Source organism: Pseudorasbora parva, chromosome 17, assembly GCF_024679245.1.
Source record: "Pseudorasbora parva isolate DD20220531a chromosome 17, ASM2467924v1, whole genome shotgun sequence".
Classification (NCBI taxonomy): Eukaryota; Metazoa; Chordata; class Actinopteri; order Cypriniformes; family Gobionidae; genus Pseudorasbora; species Pseudorasbora parva.
In genome coordinates this window covers 21,689,305-21,716,361 of record NC_090188.1, presented here as the reverse complement: position 1 = coordinate 21,716,361, position 27,057 = coordinate 21,689,305, and the positions used below count along the sequence as shown (strand labels likewise).

General features: G+C 36.9%; 1 protein-coding gene across 3 annotated transcripts; it reads right to left on the bottom strand.

The window, feature by feature from the left end:
- Positions 1–110: 110 nt before the first annotated feature.
- On the bottom strand, positions 111–25,117 carry ogdhl (oxoglutarate dehydrogenase L). 3 transcript variants are annotated; one of them, XM_067421511.1, is made up of 24 exons: positions 24,533–24,570; positions 23,539–23,758; positions 22,745–22,912; positions 21,826–21,928; positions 17,890–18,005; positions 17,483–17,637; positions 16,879–17,025; positions 16,702–16,792; positions 16,589–16,616; positions 16,437–16,510; positions 16,198–16,326; positions 15,898–16,077; positions 13,867–14,019; positions 13,123–13,225; positions 12,487–12,615; positions 10,626–10,776; positions 7,596–7,723; positions 7,226–7,404; positions 6,461–6,532; positions 4,055–4,180; positions 1,727–1,799; positions 1,464–1,627; positions 1,222–1,373; positions 111–1,137 (listed from the first exon to the last, which is right to left on the bottom strand). In XM_067421511.1, the coding sequence occupies exons 1-24, from the start codon at positions 24,553–24,555 to the stop codon at positions 1,014–1,016; spliced, it is 2,988 nt and encodes a 995-aa protein (XP_067277612.1). In that variant the 5' UTR covers positions 24,556–24,570; the 3' UTR covers positions 111–1,013. The 3 variants fall into 3 exon arrangements, with proteins under 3 accessions (XP_067277612.1, XP_067277611.1, XP_067277610.1); XM_067421510.1 differs by lacking the exon at positions 24,533–24,570 and adding an exon at positions 24,786–25,117 and having other exon boundaries at positions 16,437–16,616; XM_067421509.1 differs by having other exon boundaries at positions 16,437–16,616.
- Between the last annotated feature and the right edge of the window lie 1,940 nt (positions 25,118–27,057).

Below are 27,057 nucleotides of genomic sequence, written 5' to 3'. Positions count from 1 at the left end.
TATGAGTCTAATGTGTCATGCTGTATGTTAAGAAGGCACAGCCTGTGGAGAGACCTCTTATGTATGTGCACACATATGATTAATGATAAAAAATAAGCAAACATCCATCGTTTGTTAGTGACACACAGTTTATTGCATTATTGCTGTGAAGCGATCATTCATCACAATCTATTACAGCAAATTAAATGTATGATTTTTCCCCCATAAGCAAATGTCCAGTGTCTATAATATTACTAAAACCACATTTTTACAAATGAAACATTTGCATTAAATTCACTTTCGCAAGTCTCTATTACGTCAATTACCACAGCACAGATTCAAGTAAAGTCCAGTTTACAGCTGTTTAGTCTAGCTTGACTGGTAAAGATTTAAATGTTTAAGCAGCCAGAATAATATTTAGTATATGACCATGTACAATATTTAGTATAGATGAATTCCACTACAAAATGCAGTTTGCTGAGAGTAAGATTACACAGGAAGATAATGCGTGTGCTTATCAGATTGGTAGTTTAAATCATTTTGTTACCACCTTAAATTTGTTTCCCAGTGTGTATAGCATTTCAAAGTTGTCACAGACATGTTGACGTTATAAATGTCCTCATTCCCACAAGTCTTAAACTCCACAAGAACCAGAAAATCTAAAAAGGAAGCATATTTTGTGGAAGCTACAGAGAATATCGCCACTGCCACAGAGAATATTGTTACTTGTCTACATGCCATCTGTCTGATGTCTCAGGATGAAGCCAAGTGTGACAGTTATGAAAGCCAAAAAAAAGAAAGAATAAGAATACAGATTACTTAAGACAGATAAATGATTTCTGGTACAAATCTACGGCTAAATCTGCTATGGAATAAGTACACAAAATTATATTTCCTGTCTTGTGCTCTATTTGCCAATGTAATTAAATAATTTGACACACTTTGGCAACATGGAAATCACCTTATCTAATACATTGCGCATTGATAGTTATATTTAATTTTAAAGGCTTATTTCCACAACTGACACAACAGCATCAAAAATTCCTGCCCTTGAATGCCTCAAGGTTAAACGCAGTGTCCAAGAACCTCTTCAGCTCAGTCAGATGAGTGAATTTGTTTCCTGTGGCAGGGGCTGCAGCAGGGTCACGGCCAACATACCTAAAAGTGTGTGTAAATATTTTTTTAATTTGGTGCGTTTAAGTTTTAGGCTACACCAAACATTTAGCTTAAAAAGAGACTCACCATATTGGATTTTTATGGTGCACTGTGAGGAAACGTGGCCTTACGTAGTCATAGTACCCCATGTTCTTGTGCTCCTCTTGGCACCATATGAGTTCAGCGTTGCTATATTTCTCAACCTCAGCCTTGATGAGGTCAAAAGGGAATGGTGATATCTAAGAGGAAAGAATGTATTTGATTGTGAATAAAGTAATTTTTGCAGTGCCATTATGCTTAAAAATTATAAAAGAAACTATAATGGCAACCTGCTCCAATCTGACAATTGCAACATCCTCCTCCAACTGAAGCTGTTTTCTCTCTTTTGCCAGCTCATAGTACACTTTTCCAGTGCAGAAGATGACCCTTTTTACTTTTTCTGGGGTTTTCGATGCAGGACTATCATCTGGAATTATCCTTAAGAATTTTGTCCCTGCAATATAGATTAATTAGATACAGCCACATGTTATCGCTAAAAGCTGGGCAGAGCTCAAAGAGCTTGCTACAATGTTTATGTACCAGATTTTTGTACCTGTGATCATCTCATCAAAACTGGAACGGGCCTCTGGTAGCCTCAGTAAAGACTTTGGTGTGAAAATGATCAGCTGAATAAAAAAATAGGACAATGTGGTAATTAAAATAAAGACAAACTGTATTTGATTCATTGCATAGAGGAACTTTTGAAACTTCAGTCTAGGCAGGGGAAAACAAAAATAGCAAATCAACACAGCTGTGAAATCAAGCAAAACAGTAAATTAAGAGCACTTTCATACAAAACAAACAATATCATCCCCAGACGCTCACAGTTTAATTTACTCAGGAAGAGATTTTCTCATGCTCCACAAACCTCTGCATTTCTCCACAACAGGGAATTACTTTAAACAATTGCAGTGGTACAGAAGAAAAAGAGGATTGGGGCGTACGTTACACTTTCACATTAAAGTTAAGGCTTAAAGGGATAGTTCACCCAAAAATGAATTTTCTGTCATAATTTACTCACACTCAAATTGTTCCAAACCTGTATAAATTTCTTTCTTCTGCTGAACATAAAAGATTTTGAAGTATGTCAGTAACCAAACAGTTGACGGCCCCCATTGACTTCCATAGTAGGAAAAAATTACAGTGGAAGTGAAATAGGTCCATCAACTGTTTGGTAATGGTCATTCTTCAAAATATCTTCTTTTATGTTCAACATAATAAATAAACTTGAACAACTTGAGGGTGACAGAAATGTCATTTTTGGGTGCATAAAGTCCATCACAGACATTAAAATTATATCTCGTTTAAATCTATAATACCAAATGAGCATTCTAATGTGTCATAGCCTCTATGTTAGAGCGATGCGATTAATCTGTAAAAGATTGCGATCTTGATTCAAACACCCATGCAGTCTCATTCCTAAATGGCAACGATTCGCCTGTTTCTATTAAACCTTTGAAAAAATCCCACCAGAACATTTAAATCTGTGTTCATGCAGCTGCTGAGCCAGAGCTTTATCGTACACTATACTGTAGTTGTGCAACAGATGTCACAAACATCTTTTCAACCAGAGTTTCATTATTTTTTTTACATTTATTCATATGATCACAGCAGTACAGTTGGGATATAAACACTGATGTCTATAGAAGCAATCAAAAAAGAGGAAATCACTTTTTTTTAAGTAAATTGGCACTTCAAATAATGATTGTATTGATTATATAATTACACCAAGTGGTGACGAAACAATTGAAGTATTTATGAGCGAGTCACTGAATCATTCATTCAAACTGCTTTTTAAAATAATTCATTTAAATTAATTAGACATTTCAAATAGATTGCAGCAATTAACATTTTGTCAGAACTTCTAGTAAATCACATGTTTTATTTAGTCTGTTCTGAATTGTGGGAGAATCATGATCTCTGTTTGAAACAACAACAACCAAAATCGGGATTCTTAATTTAACTAGAATCACACCGCTCTAATATATAGAGTGAAAAATTTAAGGGGGTACTTTCCATACCCACTATATATATATATATATATATATATATATATATATATATATATATATATATATATATATATAGATAGATAGATAGATAGATAGATAGATAGATAGATAGATAGATAGATAGATAGATAGATAGATAGATAGATAGATAGATAGATAGATAGATAGATAGATAGATAGATAGATAGATAGATAGATAGATTGCCCAGTTAAATTGCTACAAATCATTTAAGTAAAAAAAATTATCATGAATGTAAACACAGCACCCCATATTGACAGAATAACACAGAATTGTTGACATTTTTGCAGATTTATTTAAAAAGAAATACTGAAATATTACATGGTCCTAAGTATTCAGACCCTGTGCTGTGACAATCATATATTTAAATCAGGTGCTGTCCATTTCTTCTGATCATCCTTGATCTGGTTCTACACCTTCATTTGAGTCCAGCTGTGTTTGATTATACTGATTGGACTTGATTAGGAAAGCCACACACCTGTCTATATAAGACCTTACAGCTCACAGTGCATGCCAGAGCAAATGAGAATCATGAGGTCAAAATAACTGCCTAAAGAGCTCAGAGACAAAATTATGACAAGGTACAGATCTAGCCCAGGTTACAAAACAATTCTGCTGAAATGTAAAAAATTCTGTGTTTTTCTGTCAATATGGGGTGCTGTGTTTACACAAACAAGATTTTTTTTTTAGCAAATAGCTGCAATATAACAAAAAGTGAAAAATTGAAGGGGGTCTGAATACTTTCCGTACCCACTGCATATATAGACCGAACAATGAATCCACAATATGCACTGATAAATGATATTGTATATGCTAATACTGACATAGAAAGGAAAAAGGTTGGTCTTACTGGCTTCCTGAATGGTAATAAGATTTGCCTTCTAAGCACATGGAAGTAGCTGGCAGGTGTTGAACAATTGACCACGATCCAATTACAGTCATAGAGCTGCTGGACCTCAAAGTCTCCAGTGAATTCCTTAAATTAAGTAAATAAAACACAGCTCATTAAAATGATCTATTAATATCATTTCAAAACAAATTCCATAATGTGTCACAGCAAAACATAATCCTGTGATATTTCAGTACATATCCACTCTTTTAAAACATTTAAAGGTGCCCTAGAATGAGTTGAAACAATATGTTAAATTGTTCTCTGATATCTACATAGAGGGTATGTGGCTTATTTAAGGGCAAAAATTGTCCAGATACAGTTTTCCAGTTCCATTTACAACCCTATATATTGTCCCTAGCATGTAATGCTCTGTTTTTGCCTTATTTGGAAGAGCCATGAATATTAATATTGAGCTCTGCTCTGATTGGCTTATATCAGCAGCTCACAGCTCACAGCAGTTCAGTAAAACCAGAGCCATAAAGGAAGATCTGTCTCTATGGCTCTGAATAAAGCGGCTCGTAAGTCCTGACCGTCCTGACAGACCACCGGCCAACTAAATGACACTTTAAGCAAAACATCTCAAATGGAGATTGATAAAATGCAGCTTACTTGTTTATTGGTGTTTTCAGATAATCCGTGTGCAAGAATGAGCTCGCATTCGTGCGGTTGCCAGATTTCAGTAATTTAAATCCCCCAAACAGAGCTTTTCTTTGAAAAAAAAAAAACCCTGTATGCTATCCGGTGTTTAACTAAACATGTCCAATCTGGCAACCATATGCACCCAAGCTCTCTCTGAAAACACCCAATAAACAAGTAAGCTGCATTTTATCAATTTCTATTTGAGATGTTCTGCCTACATTTTAGACTTGTCTTTTTTCGTCACTGATATTGCATGTTTATATAACGCTAGTCACAATGTAGGCTAAAGTTACGCAGTGACTGTGATGTAGTGTAATCTGAAATACAAATAGGCAAAAACATCATAGAAAACACCATACTTCAGTTCTCAAAAATATAAATATAACTCATATTTTTACACAATGAATAGCCTTGTCAAATGACTATCGTTTTAACTTATGGTGGAAAAGGTGACGTTTGCTAGAAGGATAGAGTAAACGATCTGTAAGCAACGTATCTACGGTTATATTTTGTAATACAAAATAATATTACCCTTTGTCATTAGACACACTATTTAGTTTTGTATGGTACTTGGTGTTTTCTATTGTTACTATACTAGCATCTTGTGTTATCTAGACAATGCCGTCTTTCTCTAAGAAACTTTCAATTTAATCGGAAATTGTTTAAACAGTCAATAAGTGGATAAAATCGCTACTGACTGCTTGCAGGAATACAGTTGTAATTGCCACTTTCTTCAGTTTAAGACGCTGAGCGAAGCTTGCTTGAAATGGGCCGAACAAACGAACGATCTTGAATTAAATTGTTGTGTATCGGATTATAAACATCAACCATGACTGTTGACATTTTTTATCTGTGGGAAGGGTAGAAAAGTCTCCTGCACAGCCTGGAACATGAAGTGTGTCCATGCAAGCAGCTTGTTTACCTGATGATTCGCTCCCATTTCCGCCTGACAAAGCACATGTACTCGCGGTTTTATTATCACAACGTTGGTAAAAAAGGAAATAATTTAAATAAATTCTGATCCTCCACAGATGCAAATGTACATGTTAATGATCCCCAATGCTTGCGTCACTGTTGGGTTTATGTTGAGAAGCACTTTTTTCCCGTGGTGTTTTGAATTCACGAGATTTACATAAGAAGTAGGAGGCAATGATGTTTGAGACTCACAGTATGTGATGTCCATGTACTGAACTCTTATTTTTTCACCATGGCAAGGTTAATTCAATTTTTCATTCTAGGGCACCTTTAACAAAAAATAAATAAAAATAATATATATATATATATATATATATATATATATAGAGAGAGAGAGAGAGAGAGAGAGAGAGAGAGAGAGAGAGAGAGAGAGAGAGAGAGAGAGAGAGAGAGAGAGAGAGAGAGAGAGAGAGAGAGAGAGAGAGAGAGAGAATACAATATTTGCACAAAGATAGTATCACCCATTCATTTTACTGATTAATTTGCAAATTACTTCCTCTGAAAAAAGGACAATCATAAATTGATTTTACTTTTGGCTGGTTTAGTCAATAGCCCTGTTGATTATTTCTTGTAAATACTGATCAGGGTTATAATTAGTACCATTCACGTCTTTACCTATAATGCCCTGCCACTGGAACTGACATTCTGCTAAGACTAAAAAATTAACAAGAACTATATTAAGCATCAAACCAATTGGAAATCCGGGACCTGTGGTCATCAGCATGAGGCATGACCGGAAGGGCCACTTACCGGATAGCGATCAGGGTCATCCTTGCTCATCTGCAGGAAGCGCTCAGGTCGTGCTGACGAGTGCTCCGGGCCCTGTTCATTAGTGCAAACACACCAGCGCTAATGAGTGTAGGTCTATCAAACGCCACACTAAGCTAAAGATTTATAGCCTCATTTATTGGCTCAGACCAAACTTGAGTCATCATTATTGATTCTAGTACAGCTATTCTGCTTTTGAGTGAAGAGAAGGATTAAACAAAATGTTACCCTGTGTTTTAGCCCTGCAGGAAATTAGATTCAGTGGTCAATAAGACTGCTATGATCTACATAAATGACTCTAAAAATAGCATTTGCTTTGATATGGTCTAAAAGGACAAAACCAGAAATACGAAACAAGGTAAATACTACATGATATTTATTAAAGGGTTACTTCAGCGATTAGCATATGGCTTTCTATCAGTAGAAACCCTGGAGTATATTCGAATGATTGTGTCTCGTCAGTAGATGGCTAGGTTAGGTTTAGGGGGTTAGTAGAATACTGTAAGTTAGCATGTAGATGCAAAGTTACTATTAGTCAGTCTGTTAGGGGAGCATCACAATAAAGTGTTAACAGATATTAAACAGACAGTAATGACTGGTGGATGACATGTAGTTGCAAAGTTAAATATAGGTAGTAGAATGTCTAAAGTGGACAATCGGGGGGAAAAAAAGATACCCATGCAAAATGTTCAATCTAACATTATGCCACTTAAATAATATACAAGGGTATGCCATCAGCAGACTCACCATGCCCTCCATCCCATGTGGCAACAGTAAAACAATGCCATTGTGTCGGACCCACTTGGCCTGGCCTGCAGTGATGAACTGCTCAATGATACACTGGGCTGTGTTGTGGAAGTCGCCAAACTGAGCCTCCCAGCACACCAGGGCATTAGGACTAGCCATTGCAAAACCAAGCTCAAAACCTAATCAGAATAACATGTGTCAGAATCCTTTTTTTTATGTCCACAGTATTCCGAGTATGTTTTTTGCAAGGGGATGTGTCGGTGAAAATTTGCTCTGAGGGTCATTTTAAAGGTATCAGAAACTTGGATGATTTAAATTTCTGTGCAGTCTGATGATAACCAGATGCAAATTAACCACAGGTGGTTCTTACCCAAAACCCCATATTCAGACAGGGAGCTGTTGCACACCGTGTAGAGAGCCTGGTCTTGCCACAGGTGGTTCATCGGAACGCAGAAGCGCTTATCGACTTCCTGGTCATGTAAGACATGGTGACGGTGACTGCAAAGATGAGGTCACAAATTCAAGAATCAGTAATCAGGGTTAAAAAATTATTACTATTGCTTGATTCAGGTTTTTTTTTTTTTTGTATATTTATAAAATATACAGAAAATGACTTACATACAGTCACTTTGGATCAAATTAATGTAATCTCAGTTTGGGGTCAGTAATATTTTTATTTATTTATATATTTTTTTCGTAAGACAATCCTTTTATTCAGCAAGGATGCATTAAATTGATCAAAAGTAAAGGTAGAGATTTGACATTTTTACAAAACATTTCTATTTCAAATCGTTCTACTTTATATTTATTAAAGAATCCTGAAAAAAACAGTACAAAAAAAAAAAGATAACAGTAAAAAAAAAATACAATTCAGCTTATAAGAATGATTTCTGAAGGACCATGTGACACTGAAAACTGGATTAATGGCTGCTGAAAAATTACAGGAATAAATCACATTTTAAAATAATGGAAAACAGTTATTTTAAATGGTAAAACATGTTTTAACATTACTGAATTTTGTACCAAATTCAGCCTTGAGTATAAGATACTTCTTTCAAAAACATTTGTAAAAAATCTTAATGATCCCAAACTTTTTAATGGTAGTGTGCATATATTGTATGTAAAAGAAAAGAAAACCCAGATTCTGTGAAATCTGGAAGAAGTATAAGGAATACCATTTTAAGGAATATTTCTTAAACTGTGAGAGCAGAGGCACCTCAGAACAGAGGCACTCTAACTTTATGTCCTATCAGTTTGAGAGATCATGGACGGCAGAGGATTTGAGACGGGAGATTTAATACGTTTTGCTGTCTTACTCTGATCCAATGTTTAAACCAGCCATCAGACCCAGTGCGATTAGACAATCTTTAAAGTCCTTTAAATATCACAGTAATGATGTCCTGCACAGGCCATCACGACTTACAATGAGTATATAGACATTATATAACATTTAGTACTAACCACGTATTTCCCACTGGTAATTCACATTTGACATACATGAGCCCCTTTCTTAGATAATCTTGTGAAATGGAGAATGTAACCACAAGGAATGTGTTCAAGCTAATTGGGGTCTGTCTGCTCTGCTCATTTAATCACAAATGTAAATCAAAAGTGGCTCTTGTCCCTGAGGGTTAGCTCTGGAAAAACAGAGAATCTGGGGAGTAAACAGTGCATCAGCTGTGTGTTGGTTTCATCAATCAAGGGACCAGAGCACAGTACTCAGTGCATTCCCAAACACAGTAGACTGAATCAATTACTCATAGCCATTAACTCCCTGAGTAACAAGCAGAACCAGCAGACTGGAGCACACCAATATGTTCACTCCCAGAGCCTTTGCATGAGAAAAAAAGAATATATGCACCAGCAGACAATCTACTTTGATAAAAAGGCTCATAACACACAGAAGCTCCTTTGCTGACGTCTTTTCACTCACATTTTTCCTTCATTATGCTCTAAGCAAAGCATAAAACTGTCCATTGGAGCCCATTGAGAGAAAATTGTGTCAAAAACTATAAAGTGAATCAGTAAATAATACTGTCTGTGGTGTGATAAATTCAGCTGCGATGATGTCTCAGAGTTTCATTGATGTATACCGGTTGCCAAAATTTCTTGCACAAGAGAGAAACTAACAGACGTGGGAGTATGTGTCTGTACTGCTGTGGGGTGACATAAATTGGGTTTCCTTCAGAAGCAGTACCGTGACGGCACCATGTGGGTGTCTCTCTGCCACTCCCAGAGGACTCTATCTGTGTGCGACAAGCTGACGTCATTTGTCAATGTGTTCACATTTTATTTTTAATGGAGCCATAAGGCATAAAATATATACTTGGTTATTTTTAGAAATCTAGTCAGTTAAAGACTACAAAGCGACCAGGCGTCCGTTCTTTGTACCTCGCTTAATACATCTGAGATGATTTGACAGATGCCAGACTTTCTAATTGTGATAACTGAACTCTGGCTAATTTGGTTCATTAAACAAATGAGTGTATTGGATATAAATATCTGGATTAAGTTGTCTGAGAATACTGTGCGTTCTTGAGGTCCCTGAAGAGGGAAGATGCACCGATACTCGAAACCACGATCAGCAATGCAGCGATTGGCTGGCAATGTAGTGACATCATATAATTAAAAAAGACACCACTGGACCTCTATAAGGAAACAGCCAAGCAACCAAAATTACATAAAAGTTATAATAGAGTGAATTAAATGTTTTGTGTGTGTGTGTGTGTGTGTGTGTGTGTGTGTGTGTGTGTGTGTGTGTGTGTGTGTGTGTGTGTTTTTGTACATGATTCCCAATCATTTACATTAATGATTTCTATTATTTGTATAGGGGTTACATTTTTATTTTTATTTGTAATTAGCAATTCATTTAATTTAACCTTTCAAGCAGAGTTATTATGTGACAGCATTAATATACTAAAAATCTATCTACAAAAGTTTCTTACGGGTCAAGATCAAGTTATCTGCATCTCATGCACTGCATCAAGCCACTTCCATAATATCTGTCACCCCCATAGATCTATATACATTTTTTAAATGAATTTTGATATTATTATTTAATATTATTATTGCCCCAGGTTCGGTATAAGGAACTGTTGTAAAAGTGAGTGTCAAACAACCAAACAATACAAAATCATACCAAATCGTCAACAATCAAATACAGCTAACTGAGTTGGACGTACAAAGTTAATGTAAGTTAATGTAACGTAAGTTAAGGATGTACGAAGAACGGACCCCAGATACTTGAAATGACACTGTTTAAAAAGTATATGACAACAACGTATGGTCCCCCAAAACTGCATGTGCTGAACTTCCATTTGTGTGTCCTCCATAAATCATAAAAGAGAACAAAAGGGAGCAGCCACAGTAGTTTCCAAAAGAAATAGATTGATTGTTTTACCTAAATGTTCCTCTTTCTACATCTTGTCCACTAAGTCTCACGTGAATACCATCCTTCAGCAAAGAGCCAAAGGCCATGTACTCTGCCAGGGCCCAGTCCACCGTACGTTTTGCAACCATATCTGCTCGGCCTCGAAGGATACGCGACAAGCCTGAATTAACATAGATACAGAACGCATAGAAAGTTATAAACTTGTACCTTTTAATGTGTGATACATTGAAAATAAATTCAATTTCCTAGACTTTAATGTTGGTCCTGTTTGAAGTCAATAGGATGTTTGTCTGTCCAAGAGAAAAGTTCAGAAGAAAATATATAAACAGAGTGAACATCTGTTACGAGCTTGGCGAATGCAGCTTTCAAAAGTGTTAGGGTGTTAGGGTCACTTTTACAGGTTACTTTTTTTAAAATGATCGCAGAAGAAAAAAGCCTAAAAGTATACAAGTTTAACTTGCAAGCATTTAAAAAAAAAATAGAACATTTTTATGTTAATTCATATTAAAAAGGAAAATAATTAATATATATGGCAAATACTGGTAATGTTTTAGTTTTAGTTCTTCTTTTTTGGGGGAAAATATGTTATACATCTCAGACCAATCACAAAATAAGAGTCCAATAAAATATATATATATATAAAAAAAAAAAAATGTTATTGCACCAACTATTATGGTATTTGGATACCAATCCCAACTGTCTCAGAATAAAATTAGCTGAAATATCAATCTCAAATTTATGACTTTGCTAGATTTTTGCCAGATTTTTTGTTAGAAGCTAGATTTTAGTAAAAACGTAGGTATTGCCGTTATCTTTTCAGGATCAAGGTTACAATATTTGCGATATGTCTATGCAATATGTGTTTATATTCCTCCACAGTTCATGCTTATGTGGAGCAAACCCATAAGAGTAGTCTTGCTTTTCATACACAATATCCCACTGGAATAAAGCATAATTATGTTTTAGAAATAAGTTTGCCAGTTGGTTGGTTTGATGCTCGGAGGTAGTTGTGCTTAGAGGCAGGCAATAAGCAGAGTTTAGCGGGAGGGCTATGGTAGTTAGGGTGATTTAGCAGAATTTAAGGCTGCCAGATTGGAGTCGGCTCTTTAAGTGCAATGGTCCCTTAGTGCAACTCCATCAATCCACTATAGCTCCCATGTGTCCACTGCTCAGAGAAAGAAAATTATGACCCGTGAGAAGAATATCAGAAGTGTAAGGATCATCTGTTCCACACCATTACCACCATCATCCTGCAATGCATTGATGTCAGTTTCCAGTGTTTTGTCCTTAGTGGTTGAAGCTTAGCAGTACATACAGTAAAATATAATCTAGCTGATAAACTGCTGATAACAGCCTCTGGGACTCCACAGCAGTAATTAAAGTGATAGTTCAAGCAAAAGGGAAAATTCTTTAAAGCATCATGTCTTTTTGAAACCTGTTTGACTTTCCTCTTGTATTCCAAAACTTACAAACAAGTAATTACAAACTTCAATATATATAACTGCAAAAAACTACAATGTTATTTTAATTTCTCAGCTATTATATCCCATCAAAATATTCAAATATATCAAAATATAACCTAATAGTTGTATGGACTATGCTTTTATTGTGAATTTTTGAAGACTGAAGGGACCCATCCCCTATCCATTCCCCTACTCAAGGGTATAATGGTGATAGTTCAGGGATCAATCTCTTCCATGGATTGAACCTACAACCTTTCAGTAACTGGACTATTGATTTTTACCCTCTGGGCTAAAACCCAGTTTAAGAAATCATACTTGTATTTTTGGGGATGGAAATTGGGAATTCAACACTGCCACAAACATACTTCTGAATTAAATGTGTACCCATCTAAATACCTGAAACTCACCACTATGAATGGCAAAGTCCTTTAGAGGGACTGAACTGGCTACCGCACCAATGTGCCCGAGAACCTCTTCGCTTAGTCCAGTGGAAGGGCAGCTCATGCTCTTTGGCTCTCCATCTGGTTTGAAGAAGTCTTAAACACAAAACAGAGCACATATAACCACCAATAGGGTCCGAATCCGTGGCTCCGGGGGACTGGGGCCCATTATTAGGGGGCTTTCACAAACTTTCAAGATGACTTAAAATGATTTACAATAAGACAAAAGAAGCATTGAAATCAACTAAAACCAAATATAATGTCTTATTTTAATGCTATGGGCATTTATATAAAGAAAAAAATTCTAAAATATTTTGTTGAGTAGAAATTGTGAATTAAAAAAAAAATCGTTATCCTTAATGCTTACCCAATGCTTTACGAATGACTGGAAATTCATTGGAAAGCTGAAGAACATTCAGCTCCTAAAACTTCTGAAATTCAATTATTTTAGTTATTACTTTAATTTGCAAAAACAAGTTTCAAACTATGACTAAGGAGCTTGTGAATATTGTTGAGCACAATGGAGGGCCTTGGAGACAAAATGGTTGAGAAACACTGTAAAATAAATCCACATTTTGTATCTATTAAGTCCTCAAAATGTACCTGGCCATGGAGAGTCAAGCCAGTGGCGGATGTGCAGGATCTTCTCATCTTTAGAGCTGGTATATGCCTCCTCACAGATCTTGTCATATTTAGCAACCTCCTCCTGAAAACAATTCACGGTACAGCACTAACCCGCCATTCACTATATTCATCAAAAACCCAGACACATGACACATTTGTGACAAATTATTAATTAATGATTCATGGCACCTATGTGCTACGGCGTAGAGAAAACAGCAAGATTCCAGTCACAATTTATTCTCTAAGTGAAATCCCCAGAGCTATGTCAGCGAGTGAAGAGTGACAGGGATGCAGTTGTAAATAAAACGAGCTGTCGCCGGGCGAGACAAGGTGTCAGCTCTCCGCACTGGAGGGATGGTTTGGTCCGACGATTGTGGTTTCTACGGCGACACAAATCTGAGGGTGGTTGGGAGGGGAGGGGTGGCTAGCTTTGAGCCCAGGGAATGAGAGCCTGGGTCATCGGGTGAAGTATGAAACGTGTCATAGCCAGAGCGAAAAGACATTGGCTGTGCCATCTGAACACAGCCGCAATCACTTGTCAGGAAACAATATACAAACGGCACAGGAAACCCATCACTCCTAATAGGCCAGGAAAACAACAGCTGTGGAAAAGATGCTTTAGATGAGTTAAAAAGGTCAATTAGGGTGACCTGTGGGAGGAACAACAGCAGGTGGACATTTTCACATTACATAATGGCACAATAATGAGATCGAGACACAAACCTCAAACTCTTGAAGTGTTACAACTCCCTCAGAGATGAGCTTGTCGGCATACTTCTTCAGCACATGTTCCTGTTTGCGGATCTGTTTGTACATGAGGGGTTGAGTGAACATGGGCTCATCCATCTCATTATGTCCAAACCGCCGATAACACACCTATAAAAAACATCACCAATGTCAATTTACATTTGATAAGATACAAATTCAGTATCATTCTCCAAACAATTTCTAGGTAGTTCACCCAAAAATGAAATTTCGGTACTTACCCTAATGTCGTTCGACACCCGTAAGACTCATGATTCATGATTCGGATCGCGTGTCAAACTGCTGATATCACAATTTTTGTTTTGAAATCGGCCCATCACTACTATAAGTTGTTACATATTTATTTTTTTGCGCACAAAAACTATTCTCGTCGCTTCATTAAAATGATTGTAGAAACACTGTAGTGAGATGGGCTTTGTAACGACGTCTTCCTATGTCCTTTTATTGGTCTTGAGACAGGAAATTACATTGGTGTCAATGAAGGCCTTTCTGAGCCATTTCAACAAAAATATCTTCATTTGTCTTACGGGGGTCAAACGGCATTAGGGTAAGTAATTATTGACAGAATTTTAATTTTGAGTGAACTAACCCTTTAAGGGCCATTCACACAAAGAAAAATAACTTTAACCATAAAGTTTTAAAAATCACTTTAGCTATAAGAGAATATAGATAAAATACCTGATGAATTATATTATCGATTAATTATTGGCTGACAGCCAATAAAATCTTTACTATTACTTAACTTTAAAGTTATTGTTGCAGTCCATTCTTATTGTGAACTGGTCTTTAGTAGTGAGGATATTTCAGTAACTGTTTCTGTAGGTTACATGGTTACAATATGAGACTGTCATGGAATCATTAACTCAAATGATTCATTCAGTAATGTTTTGTTATGAATGAGTCATTGTTTCATTCACTTAACCAAATTGTTCAAAAACACTAACTGATTCACCCCAAAAAACACCACTGTTAAAATGTTAAATGCAGCACAATGGCAAAAGCTTTCCCTGGCATATTCTGATGTTTTTAAATTATATTTTGTAAATATCTGTCCATGACCCCCTGCATTAACGTCAGGATCCCCTGGTTGAAACCCCTAAGTGTAACAGAAAAGAATGTGAATCTAAACCAGAAAAAGCAAGATATTGCGCTTTTCCTGGTTGTGGAAGAACACGTTCGCTGCATAAGCTTCCTTCGGATCATAATTTTAGGAATGTGTGATACTTCATTTATTTTTAATGAAGTTCCAGCTCACGTGGGGAAGACATGTACATGTGTTCACTTCATTTCACTGCAGAGTCATTTGTAAACAAGTCTCAGGTCGCACTGGATTTGCAGACACAATGCTGTTCCTTCTATATTGGCTCTGACAGGAATGGTGCAACACACTTATGTTAGTAAAACATCTTTTTTTATATTTAATTAGTAGTCCCAGGGCTATGGGTTTTCCAGACGGGTTACCAAAACGTAAGCCCGTCGGCAGGCCAGTAAATCTCAAATAGTGATTGTGTGTGTGTGCACAGTTCACGCTTATATCCACCGATCGTGCGGGCCAAGCAATACAAAAATAATATTTCAATCAATTGCGGTTGGATGAGAAATAAATCATTGTGCTTGTTTGATAAAGAAGTTTACGAGCCCTGTGAAAGAGAATTCAAGAGAATCATTCCGGTGGTCGCTTTCAAAACAATCATCTGAACTGAACTAACAGGGGAGCTGAAGCTCATTAAATATGCTAATCTCATCCAATCTTAGCAGTGGGCGTTTACATCCAAGTCTCCAGTGCTGCACGCCCATCAAAACCCAGCGTTCAGGAGAGAGCCTCAAAACCAGTGTAGAAAATAGCCTATTACTTATTAGTTATGATGTTTTTTAATGCAAAAACCACACAAACGTCATTAGTTGACCTCAAATGACAGTATATAAAATAAAAAAAGCCAGTTCATGACACCTTTAATGATATGTAATGTGTGTCTTCACAATATTTACCAGGTCAATCACTACATCTTTGTTGAAAGTGTTTCTCCATTCAACAGCGACCTTACACACATACATCACAGCCTCTGGGTCATCAGCGTTGACATGGAAGATGGGTGCGTTGACCACACGAGCCACATCCGTTGGGTAGGGAGAGGACCGTGCCATTCGAGGATCCGTGGTGAATCCAATCTGGCAACATCAGATAACACTCATCAATCTATGACATATTAAAAGGTCAGGGGTTAAGGTTTTACAGAAGGCTACTCCTCAAATCGATTATAATAGGAAAATCTGATGTTTGATGTTAACCTGATTATTGACCACAAGATGGATGGTGCCATGAGTTGTATATGAAGGCAGTTCGCTGAGATGGAAGGTTTCATATACGACTCCCTGACCTGCAAATGCAGCATCACCATGCATGAGAATGGACATCACCTGCAAAGAAAGGAATTGATGGCTTCAAAATGATGTTTTTGTATTCACCTTACATGCCATTATCCAGCATGAAAAAGCGGAATATGTGAATCTGAAGATAAAAGTACAACCCTCCTTCCTTCAGTGTCTCCTCTGTAGAACTGCTCTGCCTTAGCCTTGCCCTGAACGACAGGATCTACCGCCTCTAGGTGAGAGGGGTTAGCCATCAGAGACAATGTGATATTCTTATCCGTTTCCCTGTTGATCCGCTCATGGTACATACCCAAATGATATTTCACATCTCCTGAACCCTGCAGTATAATAAAGTGTGGAATGTACATTAGAAGCACAATAAGACAAGATCCGATATGACAAAAGCATCTTTCATCATATTACCTCATCTGCAGCCTCAAGTTTGGGATCAAACTGACAGAATATCTGATCCAAATCTTTGCGAACTACATTGGCCAGGACGTTCAGTCGGCCCCTGTGTGAATCAGAGGTTGTGTTATTATTGCTGGGGTGGATTCATAAAAGCAGGGTGAGAGTGAAAGGAGCATGTTTTCAAGGTACCTGTGAGGCATTCCCATAATTACACTCTCTATACCAGCTTCGCTGGACTTGTCGATGATCATCTTCAGGGCAGGGATGAGGACCTCACAGCCTTCCAAACCAAATCGTTTCTCTGAAGACCATTTGCGAGCAAGAAAGTCCTCAAACCTAGAACATTGAATCATTACCATAGAACATTCATTCATTCTAAGCTTTACTTTGCTAAATTAAAAATAAATAAAATGCCCTTCCAATTCAATTATATATTCATTTTAATATATATATATCACACACACGTTGCGTTTTTGTGAATTGTGGGGACTTTCCATAGGCGTAATGGATTTTACACTGTACAAACTGTACATTCTATCCCCCTACACTGCCCCTGCCCCTAAACCTACCCATCACAGGAAACATTCTGCATTTTTACATTTTCAAAAAAAACATAATTTAGTATGTTTATAAATCCATTTACATTGTGGAGACCGCTGGCTGGTCCCCACATTGTAGGCGATCTCAGGTTTATATCACATTGTGGGGTCACAAAAATATGGTTCCAAAAATATGGTTTAAGCAGGGAAAATAAGTCTCTAAACACACAGTATATTATTTTAAAGATATGCACCGTGTTGAGCGAACCAGCCTGGCCAGCAAGGTCCTCTTCTCTCTGTCAGAAAATGTCATGATTCCTGGAGTCTCAAACTTCTGTCGGATCCATTGGCACTGCTCCATATTGTTGATAAACATGAATTCCACTCCAGTATGTCCACAGTATGATGTCTAGAACATTCCAAGCACATTCAGTTTGCCCTTTCATTTATTAATGCATTCATTTTTGAAGTATAATTAAACATCATCATAATATAAGCGATGAGCTTGTCATGTTTACCCAAATTACATCCTTTCAGAATAGCTAGTGAATGTCATATCTGAATCAATCCAGTCACAAAACCAGCTAATGAGAAATGAGGAAGGAGTGTTTCTTCTCAAATACTGGGTGATATCACAGTAATCTATCCAGCATCTACCCACCTCAAGTCTGTGTATGATTTCTCTCAGTGGGAGTGTGCTTTCATTTCCCCCAATAAATGTGGTTAGTGGCAACTGAAATGATTTATCGAGATCAGATTCTCCCAAGCCGTACGACCCTAAAGATTAAAGAGGAGAAGCATGGTAAAGCAAAAATGGCAACAAAAATACACTGTAATGAAATGTAATAAGGCCCCCACCATGTTCCTTTTTAACTCAAGTATTATGATTTACAGTGAAGACGTGTTGATTACACATCCAACAAGTTACTCAAACACAGTTTCCTTTACAGTCGATTTAATCTTGAAACTAAATATTTATTTTAGAATACTGTTATTCATTCACTGTGGTGAATATGTATTTTTAATGGCATTTTGTCATATTACCAACTAGTCAAACAATACTTTAGGCTCTAGACTGTACATCACCGGTTCCCTGTTTGTTTTGAATTGAATAGGACATAACTGAAGAATGACTCGCAGTTCAGTGCAGCAGTCAGTTGTGAGCTCAAAAATGACTCAATGATTTAAAAAGCTTGCTCACATGACTGTTTCATGAATCTTTCATTTATTTATTCACAAATCAGACCTCACATCTTATGTTCGTTGCTGCTTGCAGAAAACACTGGCACACGCTAAAACTGCCTTTTCAGTTTTTTCAGACAGACATATCTGAAGTCATTCATTTTCAAAAGAAAGGAGCTTTGCGGAGTTCCGTCCATGTCTGTATACAAAATTTCCGGATGCAATTATTAATATTTTTGGCTAGACCATATGCAACCACCAGAAATTATGTGATGTATTCTAATCAAAACTGAAATTAGTGAAGAACAAAGTGAGAATTACCATAATTTTCACTAAAATGTGATTCTTTGCACTATTGCGGTTATAAATAATTGTCAAAAATAATAATTGTATAATGTTTATGTGAATTAGCCCTAGAAAACCTACTATGTTTTTCAGACATATTGGCAATCATTTGTTTTGTGTGGATATACTGTATTCATACATTCGTTATTCACTCATGTTAAATATGCAGAGGAAAACGGCTGCTTCACAATCAACTTTAAGATGATATACAACGAAACCGTATAAAGACACACACAAAGCTTTCTATATTAGTTAATGTCTTAGCACATCTTTATTTTCTGACACATTTTCAACAATTTCAGTCGCAGCCTTGGAGCCCTGATATGTCAATTCTAACTAACATCATTACCAATTTCATGGTTAGTTACACCCCTAAACGGTGAAAGAAAACCATGTAATGCAGGCGGTCATAGCAGTTTGCAAATGCATCCTGTAGATAACACTGGGGTCTATCAGTAAGACTGTGTCTCCTCAAGAGAGGAACACACACAAGAGGAGACAGGTGCAAATGCAATTAAAGTCAAAGTACAGATAAAGAGGAAAGATGCATCATACCGAAATTAAGAGCCTTCTGGTCCAATACACGCCCTCATTAGCTGCACGAAGGCTAAAGAGAAAAACTATGACAAAACCTGACCTGACCGACACATAGAGAGAGTAGTGAGGTAAAAGAGGCATGTTTTGAGAGGTCTTCTCACTGGCTATTACTCTCTCTTTTTCGATCTGTTGTTAGAACATGTGCTACATCCTTCTACTCTGGCGACACTAAAGGCAATAGGACCCGACAGGAGCAAAGGGGAAGATTTATGGGCTTGTATCTCAGATAACATTAACCTGTGCTTGCGATTGAGTCTGGGGCATAGCTCTCCCTTCCAGCCCCTGTCGCTGTCTGGGACTGGGGAATCTGTAATGGCCAAATGAGGAATTGTTTGCTGACCACTTACAAGACTACAGCGCCTAAAAGCAGAAACATCTACGCTCTCTCTCCTCTTTCCATTAATCGAGCACTATGAGTCACCAAATAACCAAAACGCAAGCATTGGTACAGGCAGTGTTACTAAACTTCATTACAATAATCTTGATCCTTATATAACATGAAGTGCTATCAGCTCTGATTATGAGGTTGGGGAAGCAACTTCCAATGGTTCTCGGAAGCCCTGAGCTAAAATGAAAAGACTGATCCAAAAGATACACATGCAAGAACATCTCAGAAACAGCATGGCATTTGGTTTTATTGGCAGATAATTTACACATTCTATACATTCAGCATATTTAATAGTTTATATTTTACATTTTAATGATATGGGGCTCACAATTTGTCATTTGATGAATGGTCTAATAACTGGAAGTCCTCACTTTGCAATGAAAGCGTTTTTTCAGTCGGCTCCAACAATCTAATTTTCCTTTCATAATTAAAAAGGAGATGTATGCAGCGGATGGGTGCAGCTTTGTTGCCACAGTGACGTACTGTATAAACACAGTGGCTGAGGTTGGCAAGGTCAGCCACCAATTACATTACACACAGCTCCGGTAGCTTGAGCTGGCTTGAACTGTAGCGCTAACAATAGACAACAACAAAGATAAAAATTCAAAGTATGTGTAGATAAAATAAAAGATGAACATATTGGTAGATATGTCTGTGGGTCAATATCATATACTGTAAGACTTGTTTTATCTGTTCTTAGAAATAAATTCTTTGCATTTATGGTGGTTTTATATATATATATATATATATATATATATATATATATATATATATATATATATATATATAATAACTTCATGTCTTTCAATATCATAAACTGCACCACATTTTTGAGGAGTCACACCACCACACATTTTACAACCCGAGCCAGCCTTGCCTTGTCATAAAAAGCTATGGTATGATATTTTAAGAGATTTATTGATCTTGACACACAGTAATGTGGGTCTGCCTCTCTATATCATTTCCTGTTTTTGATGCATGTTTAAAATACATAAAATGGGGCAGTTAGCTTAATTAGAAGAAGCTCTATTGGGTTGAGATCTAGTAACTGTGGGGGCCATTTTAGTACAATTAACTCATCAAGAAACCAGTTGGAAAAAAATTGAGCTTTGTGACATGGTGCATTATCCTGCTGGAAGTAGCCATCAGAGGATGGGTACATGGTGGTCATAAAGCGATGGACATGGTCAGAAACAATGGTTAGGTAGGCCGTGGCATTAAAATGATGCCCAATTGGCACTAAGAGCCCTAAAATGTTCCAAGAAAACATCCCCCACACCATTACACCACCACCAGCCTGCACAGTGGTAATAAGGGATGATGGATCCATGTTCTCATTCTGTTTACACCAAATTCTGACTCTACCATCTGAATGTCTCAACAGAAATCGAGACTTATCAGGCAAGACATGTTTCCAGTCTTCAACTGTCTATAGTATATAAATTGACTTTACAAAATAAAATTACATTGTCATGTCATCAAGTCTGGAAAATACCAGGTATTTAAAGGGTTACTTCAGCATATGGCTTTCTATCAGTAGAAACCCTGGAGTATATTCAAATGATCTTTTTCATCACGGTGTAATCTGATTTTATGAAGATGAACGCGGTGGGAAAGTGATCAGTGATTCAGTAGCTGTGGGAGTTCAGTAGGTTTTGGGAGTGGCCTCGTAGGGCAGCAAAGCATTCTGGGAATTGTTGTCTTTCATCCCAATGAGACAAAAATACATTTTCTGTCGTTTCTCAGTATAGAAAGCACCAAATTCTAAAATAATTTCACATTTATACTACATTAATGACAGTTTAAATACAGATTCATATTGACCAGTGCTGCAGTCCTCTTTTAACAATAAATAGGAGTTTCTATTTTAAGAGAAATGTATTACTCAGCAGCTACAGTATTAAATGGTGGTGAGGGCGAGGCTAAGGATACAGAAAATAACAACAACAAAAAGAATATAGCCTCATAAGGATGAGCCTCAAGCAAGGAACTAAGTCAGCATTTATTTCTTTAAGTAGGACACTGAAAGGAAGAATTGTGAAGCTAAATATTAGTTGGAAATATGCTAAATATATATAATCTTACCAAGCTTGTCAATTGACGTGATCAAATCTGAGGGAACAAAGGAATCCAGGTCGGCAGTTAGGATGCCAAGAGGGTCCAGCCTGGCTACATGGTGACCACGTACCTAAAGGGGGTAAAACGCAATAAATGAATGTGATTTGCTCTCTCCATACCCAAAGAAAAGCATGAAAGAACCAGAAACAAGACTGAGCCAGGAAGTAACTAGGGGATATCTGACCCACAGAAATATGAACCAGCATGTCACATGACTGACAAATCTCATATGGATGCACAATAAGTTAAACATACAACCCCAACAGGCTGGCAACAGGAGATGGAAAGAAAATGCTGGCTTTGCCAAAAGACAGAATTTAATAAATCCCTTCGATACTTCATCTAATTAATTAGCGGAAGCAGAGAAAAAGTTACCACCTGTTTTGATTCAAGCAATCTCTTTGATATTTTCATTTTCAAAAGGGAAAAAAAATAGTCTAATTAGGTTTGAATTAATCACGTGATTTGCATAACTACACAGGGACACTCAAAAATGTACGCATGTACAGGCGCGTCTTTGATTTGTTGCAGTCCAGTGCCAGTTCTAGTGAATATGATTGGATTAATTTAAAAATAATTTATGGTGTATTAGATTCTCTCAAGTGAATAATATCCCCTGGAATTCAGCATTTCTGTCTCTGATCCTCTGTCTAAAGACTTGTTCACACCAAGAATGATGAACTGTGAAGATAATGATAACTATATTAGCATCCACATCAATGGATGATAACATTCTGTTTATTATAAGTGCATGCCATCTAAAAAGTGATATCAATGATATATGTCATTATTGTTATAGCTTTATAGCTATTTTACAGTAATATTATTTTTTAAGACTTTACAGTTATATAGTTATGGTGCCTTAAACCAGAGCTACTCACTTTACCTGATAGGCTCTGATAAGTGTGTGGACTGCCAAATGATCCTCCACCACCTTCTGTGACATGGCAGGTGTCTGAGACTGGCCTCTGCCCTGGAGCAGCGAAGACAGACGCTTCTCTCCAGACTCTTCTGAACTGCTGGCTTGGGCTTTACGGAAGTATGCATCCCAAGACTGTTGCAAATATAGCAAGAACATAGTTCAAAAGGTTAAATCTTCTCATTTATTAGTTCAAAACAAAAATCTTAAGGGTTTTCTGATGTTTCTGTCATTCTAATTCCATATGACTGTGGAACTCAAAAGGAAATATTCAGCTAAATGTCCAAGATTTTTCTTTCTTTCTCTAGTTCCCATTCATTTTTATTGTAAAAAGCAGTTTGAACATTCTGCTAAATACCACATGCAGGTATGTAAGCCATAAGTAGGCCTTAGTTAAATTAGGACATTTAAGTAGCTTTTATATATGCATATATTTTTTTAAAAACTAATAAAAACAACACAACATTTTTTTGAACTAAAATTAAAACTAACTTTAAAATCCAATGATAGACAAAATATTATAATATGAGTAAAACATTTACAAAAACTATAATGTTAGTATTATAGTGATACTAAAACAGTGATACTAAAACAACACTGATGTAAATGAGTATAAAATGAGTATGGGGTTTACATATTGGGAATGTACTCCAGTATATCGAAATAATGATAGCATTGTAGTGCTCTTATATTAATAGAACACCCATTGGATTTCTGAACTGGGACAGAGTTGGAGTGTCTTTATTAAATGTTCACTGCACCTCATGAACATTTTTGTGATCCTCCAGCCAAGCGTAGTACATCTCCACGACATAGCTAGAGCTGCAGGCTGCCAATGAAGGCTCGGGAGCACCGCTGGAACAGTTACGACGTGGGTCAAAAACTCGCCTCCCTGTTCCCACGTGCCCTCTCATCCATTGGCTACTGCTTCTTAGAGCACCAGCCAGGGACCTTAGCTGACTCATGTCTGTAAGTTGCAGCCTTCATAAATAGGAAACAGAAAGGCATTATGGCAGACTTAATCACATTTGTTCTTGGAAGTTCCTCAGAATGCTTTAAACATTTTTAAAGTCAGACAGTGTTTTTGAGTGACCCTGAAAAAAAGGAAGAAAAAACCTATACCAACAATCTAGTGCTGGTCTAAAAGCCCATAGTTAAGATGTTCAACAATGTGTTTTTGGCAGGTTAAATGCATATTTCTCCCTAAAACTTTAATTCTGCCATCATTTACTCTTCCTTAACTTGTTCCAAACCTGAGTTTTTTTTCCCGCTGAGCACGAAAGAAGATATTTTAAAGAATGTCAGTAACCAGGCAGTTGGTACCCATTGACTTCCAGAAAGAAAAAATAATAATATGGAAGTCAATGGGGATTTCTGTTTGGTTACCGACATTCTTCAAAATATTTTCTTTTGTGTTCAGCAGGAAAAAAAGAAACTTGTCTGGAACAAGTTGAGAGATGGAATTTTTATTTTATTTTAAGGTGAACTATTCCTTTAAAACTAGTCGATGAGCATGGTCCTTCAATTAAAGATGGTTTAGAATTTAAGCAGGCCAGTTGTGGTTGTGGGGTGACTCGCTTATGGGGTGTAGTATTTTTTTTTATTTTAATATGTTCCAAAAGTAGGCTAATATTAGGCCTATTTTACATGTAAAACTCAAAAGTCACTTTAAAAATATCCTCGTCGATGCCGCAAGTGTAGGCTATGTGGATAACCATAACCATATTAAGCTATTAAAATCAAATGCTCTAGTACCGGCGATGAATGAAAAAGGGCATTTAAATAGAGCTCGTCCTTCATCTCAACCCATTCAATGACAAATTGATTTGAACGATGAAAATGCCGCTGCCAAAATCACTTCCAATACATTTAATGCGACGTAATAATGAGCGAACAGTAGTAAATATGTATCGATTGGTTACAGCTTTTACTCATCCATATGTTTCCATTCGCTCGACGCTGTCCACGTAGCTTATCTCGACGTCATGACAAAAAAAAAAAAATTCACCTTGAGCTGCGCGCAGGATGAAGACTGTCCGGGTGAGTTCAGATGCGGTCTGTCGTGATTCAGGCAGGACGGAATTCTTTTCTGTCCTATAATCTCTTCAACGTCAAATCCGTCCCATAATCCGCATGCATGCACGTGCTGAATGCGGCGCTGCAGTCGGTCAACTCTAAACTGCAGCATCTAAAATAACAGCAGGTTTAGAGTACCTTATGTATAATTTATTTGACGTATCTTTGTACAGTTCACTACAACTGTCCAGTTCACTAGTAAATTGACACAATATTGCACGATAAAGCACCTCTGGTGTGACGCATTTGGAAAGACTCTGGTAGGGATGAGACTTACTTGCAGCTGGGCACCAATCAGAATTCAACTGAGATTACCTGTGAAATTGTTGAATTGGAATGGTAGATATAAATTAGTGTGCATTTCCCATAGATTATTGGAGAATGATATCTATAGACGTTAGATAACGTTTGGATTTTATAAATAACGTTATGCTATATATTATATTCGTATAGTAGAAAAATAAACAAAAATTGTCACAAATATAAGGCTGGGTGATCATTCACCCAGCTCTAATCAAATTTATAATCAAATCAAAATGACTCAAATTCATGCAGATGACATACAGGAGTAGGACAATGATACTGAAGCACCTGGATTCAGACCACAATAACTTATTAGGCCTATGTTTGCAGGGCCTCCTTTTGCGGCCAAAATAGAATAATTTCATTTTTGGAATGACAGATACAAGTCCTTCACAGTGGCCAGGTTTTTTTGTTGAGCTATTCCTTTTCCAGAACAGTGACCAGGTCACTGTGATGCTCGTGGACCAGGTGGAGGAAAAACATTTTTTGACTTGCTTCTCTAAAACACCCCAAGTCTTTCTGTGGGCACTGCACTGGTGCATTGATACACAGCACTCATTTCAGGGTACAATTTTAATTTTATAATAAAACATTAGGTGCACATTGTTCTCTCGTCAGCACAATCTCATGATATTGCAGCCCAACCATCACTGATTCACCCCATGCTTTACTCTGGGCAGCAACAGTCTGGGCATTCACACCATAAATCCCACAAATGTGGGAAAGACAGTGACTCATCAGAGAACAATACATATTTCACATTGTTCAAAGCACAAGATTTGCACTGTTGGCACCAATGAGACCAACATTTGGCACTGATACGTCTGATCAAAGATTTGGCTATAGCAGCCTGACCATGAATATTGCCTGAACTCCCAATGAACAGGGTGCTGGGCAGCTGTGGTTTTATTTTTTGGATACAATCCGGTTTAATACCTGGCAGTGCTGATAGTAACTGATTACATTATTGTGTAACCATTTTCCCAAAATCAAGTACTTGCAATTAGATTATATTAAGCTTAAAATACTCATAATCAGACTACAGTTACTTTTTTATTGATTAAATATTATACAATGGTAGTAATTCATTGGCTTTTTTTAACGTTCCTTTCTAAATATATATATATATATATATATATATATATATATATATATATAAAAGCATATCACAGACACACATTAGCCATTAGTCAGGAGACTATAATTATATGGACAACTGAGAGGCCACAAAGCATTTGATCACTGGATTTACAGAAATCATTTTTAACGTTTAACGGAGTATTTTCCTAACATTGCATATCTGATCACTTCCTGACAGACACATTAATTATTATTTGAATTATCACTCATGTAGCCAAGCAGTTCCTTCATGAACCCATTTGTGAAATGCTTACATAATGTAGTGTTTAATGCACTTGATGTTATCGATAAAAAAAGGATATATATATTTTTTCTTTTGTATTTATATCAGGTACAATATAATCCTATTCAATTTAATGTGATAAACTGGTCAAAACAAAAGTTTGGTGAAAATTAATCTAAAAGCATATTATATTACATACATAAAGTGTACAATGTACTGGCTCGTGTTACTAGAATTTTTGTTGTGTCATTTGGAATCAGAAACCAACCTGGACGTCCCTTTCAGACATCTTCCTCTAACATCGACATTTACTCCTGTTGGATGTGGTCCTTCCTGGTGGATGTATGCCAACATTACCCTGGATACCGTAGCTCTCGATACACCACAAAGGTATGCTGTCCTGGTCACAGATGCACCCTTTTGTCCTCTTCTGAACTCTGATATGGCTCCCATTATGTTGTATGGATTGCAATATTGTATATACAGCTGTGCTAATTCAACCTTCACACTCTGCTCTTATACTGATAAACCAGGCTGT

Coding starts and splice junctions, on each gene's coding strand:
- ogdhl (XM_067421509.1), bottom strand. CDS start 24,555: ATGCCCTTTTTCATTCATCGCCG. Junction 6,533..7,225: donor CACATGGGATGGAGGGCATG/GTGAGTCTGCTG, acceptor ACTAATGAACAG/GGCCCGGAGCACTCGTCAGC. Junction 1,800..4,054: donor TATTACCATTCAGGAAGCCA/GTAAGACCAACC, acceptor TTTTTTATTCAG/CTGATCATTTTCACACCAAA.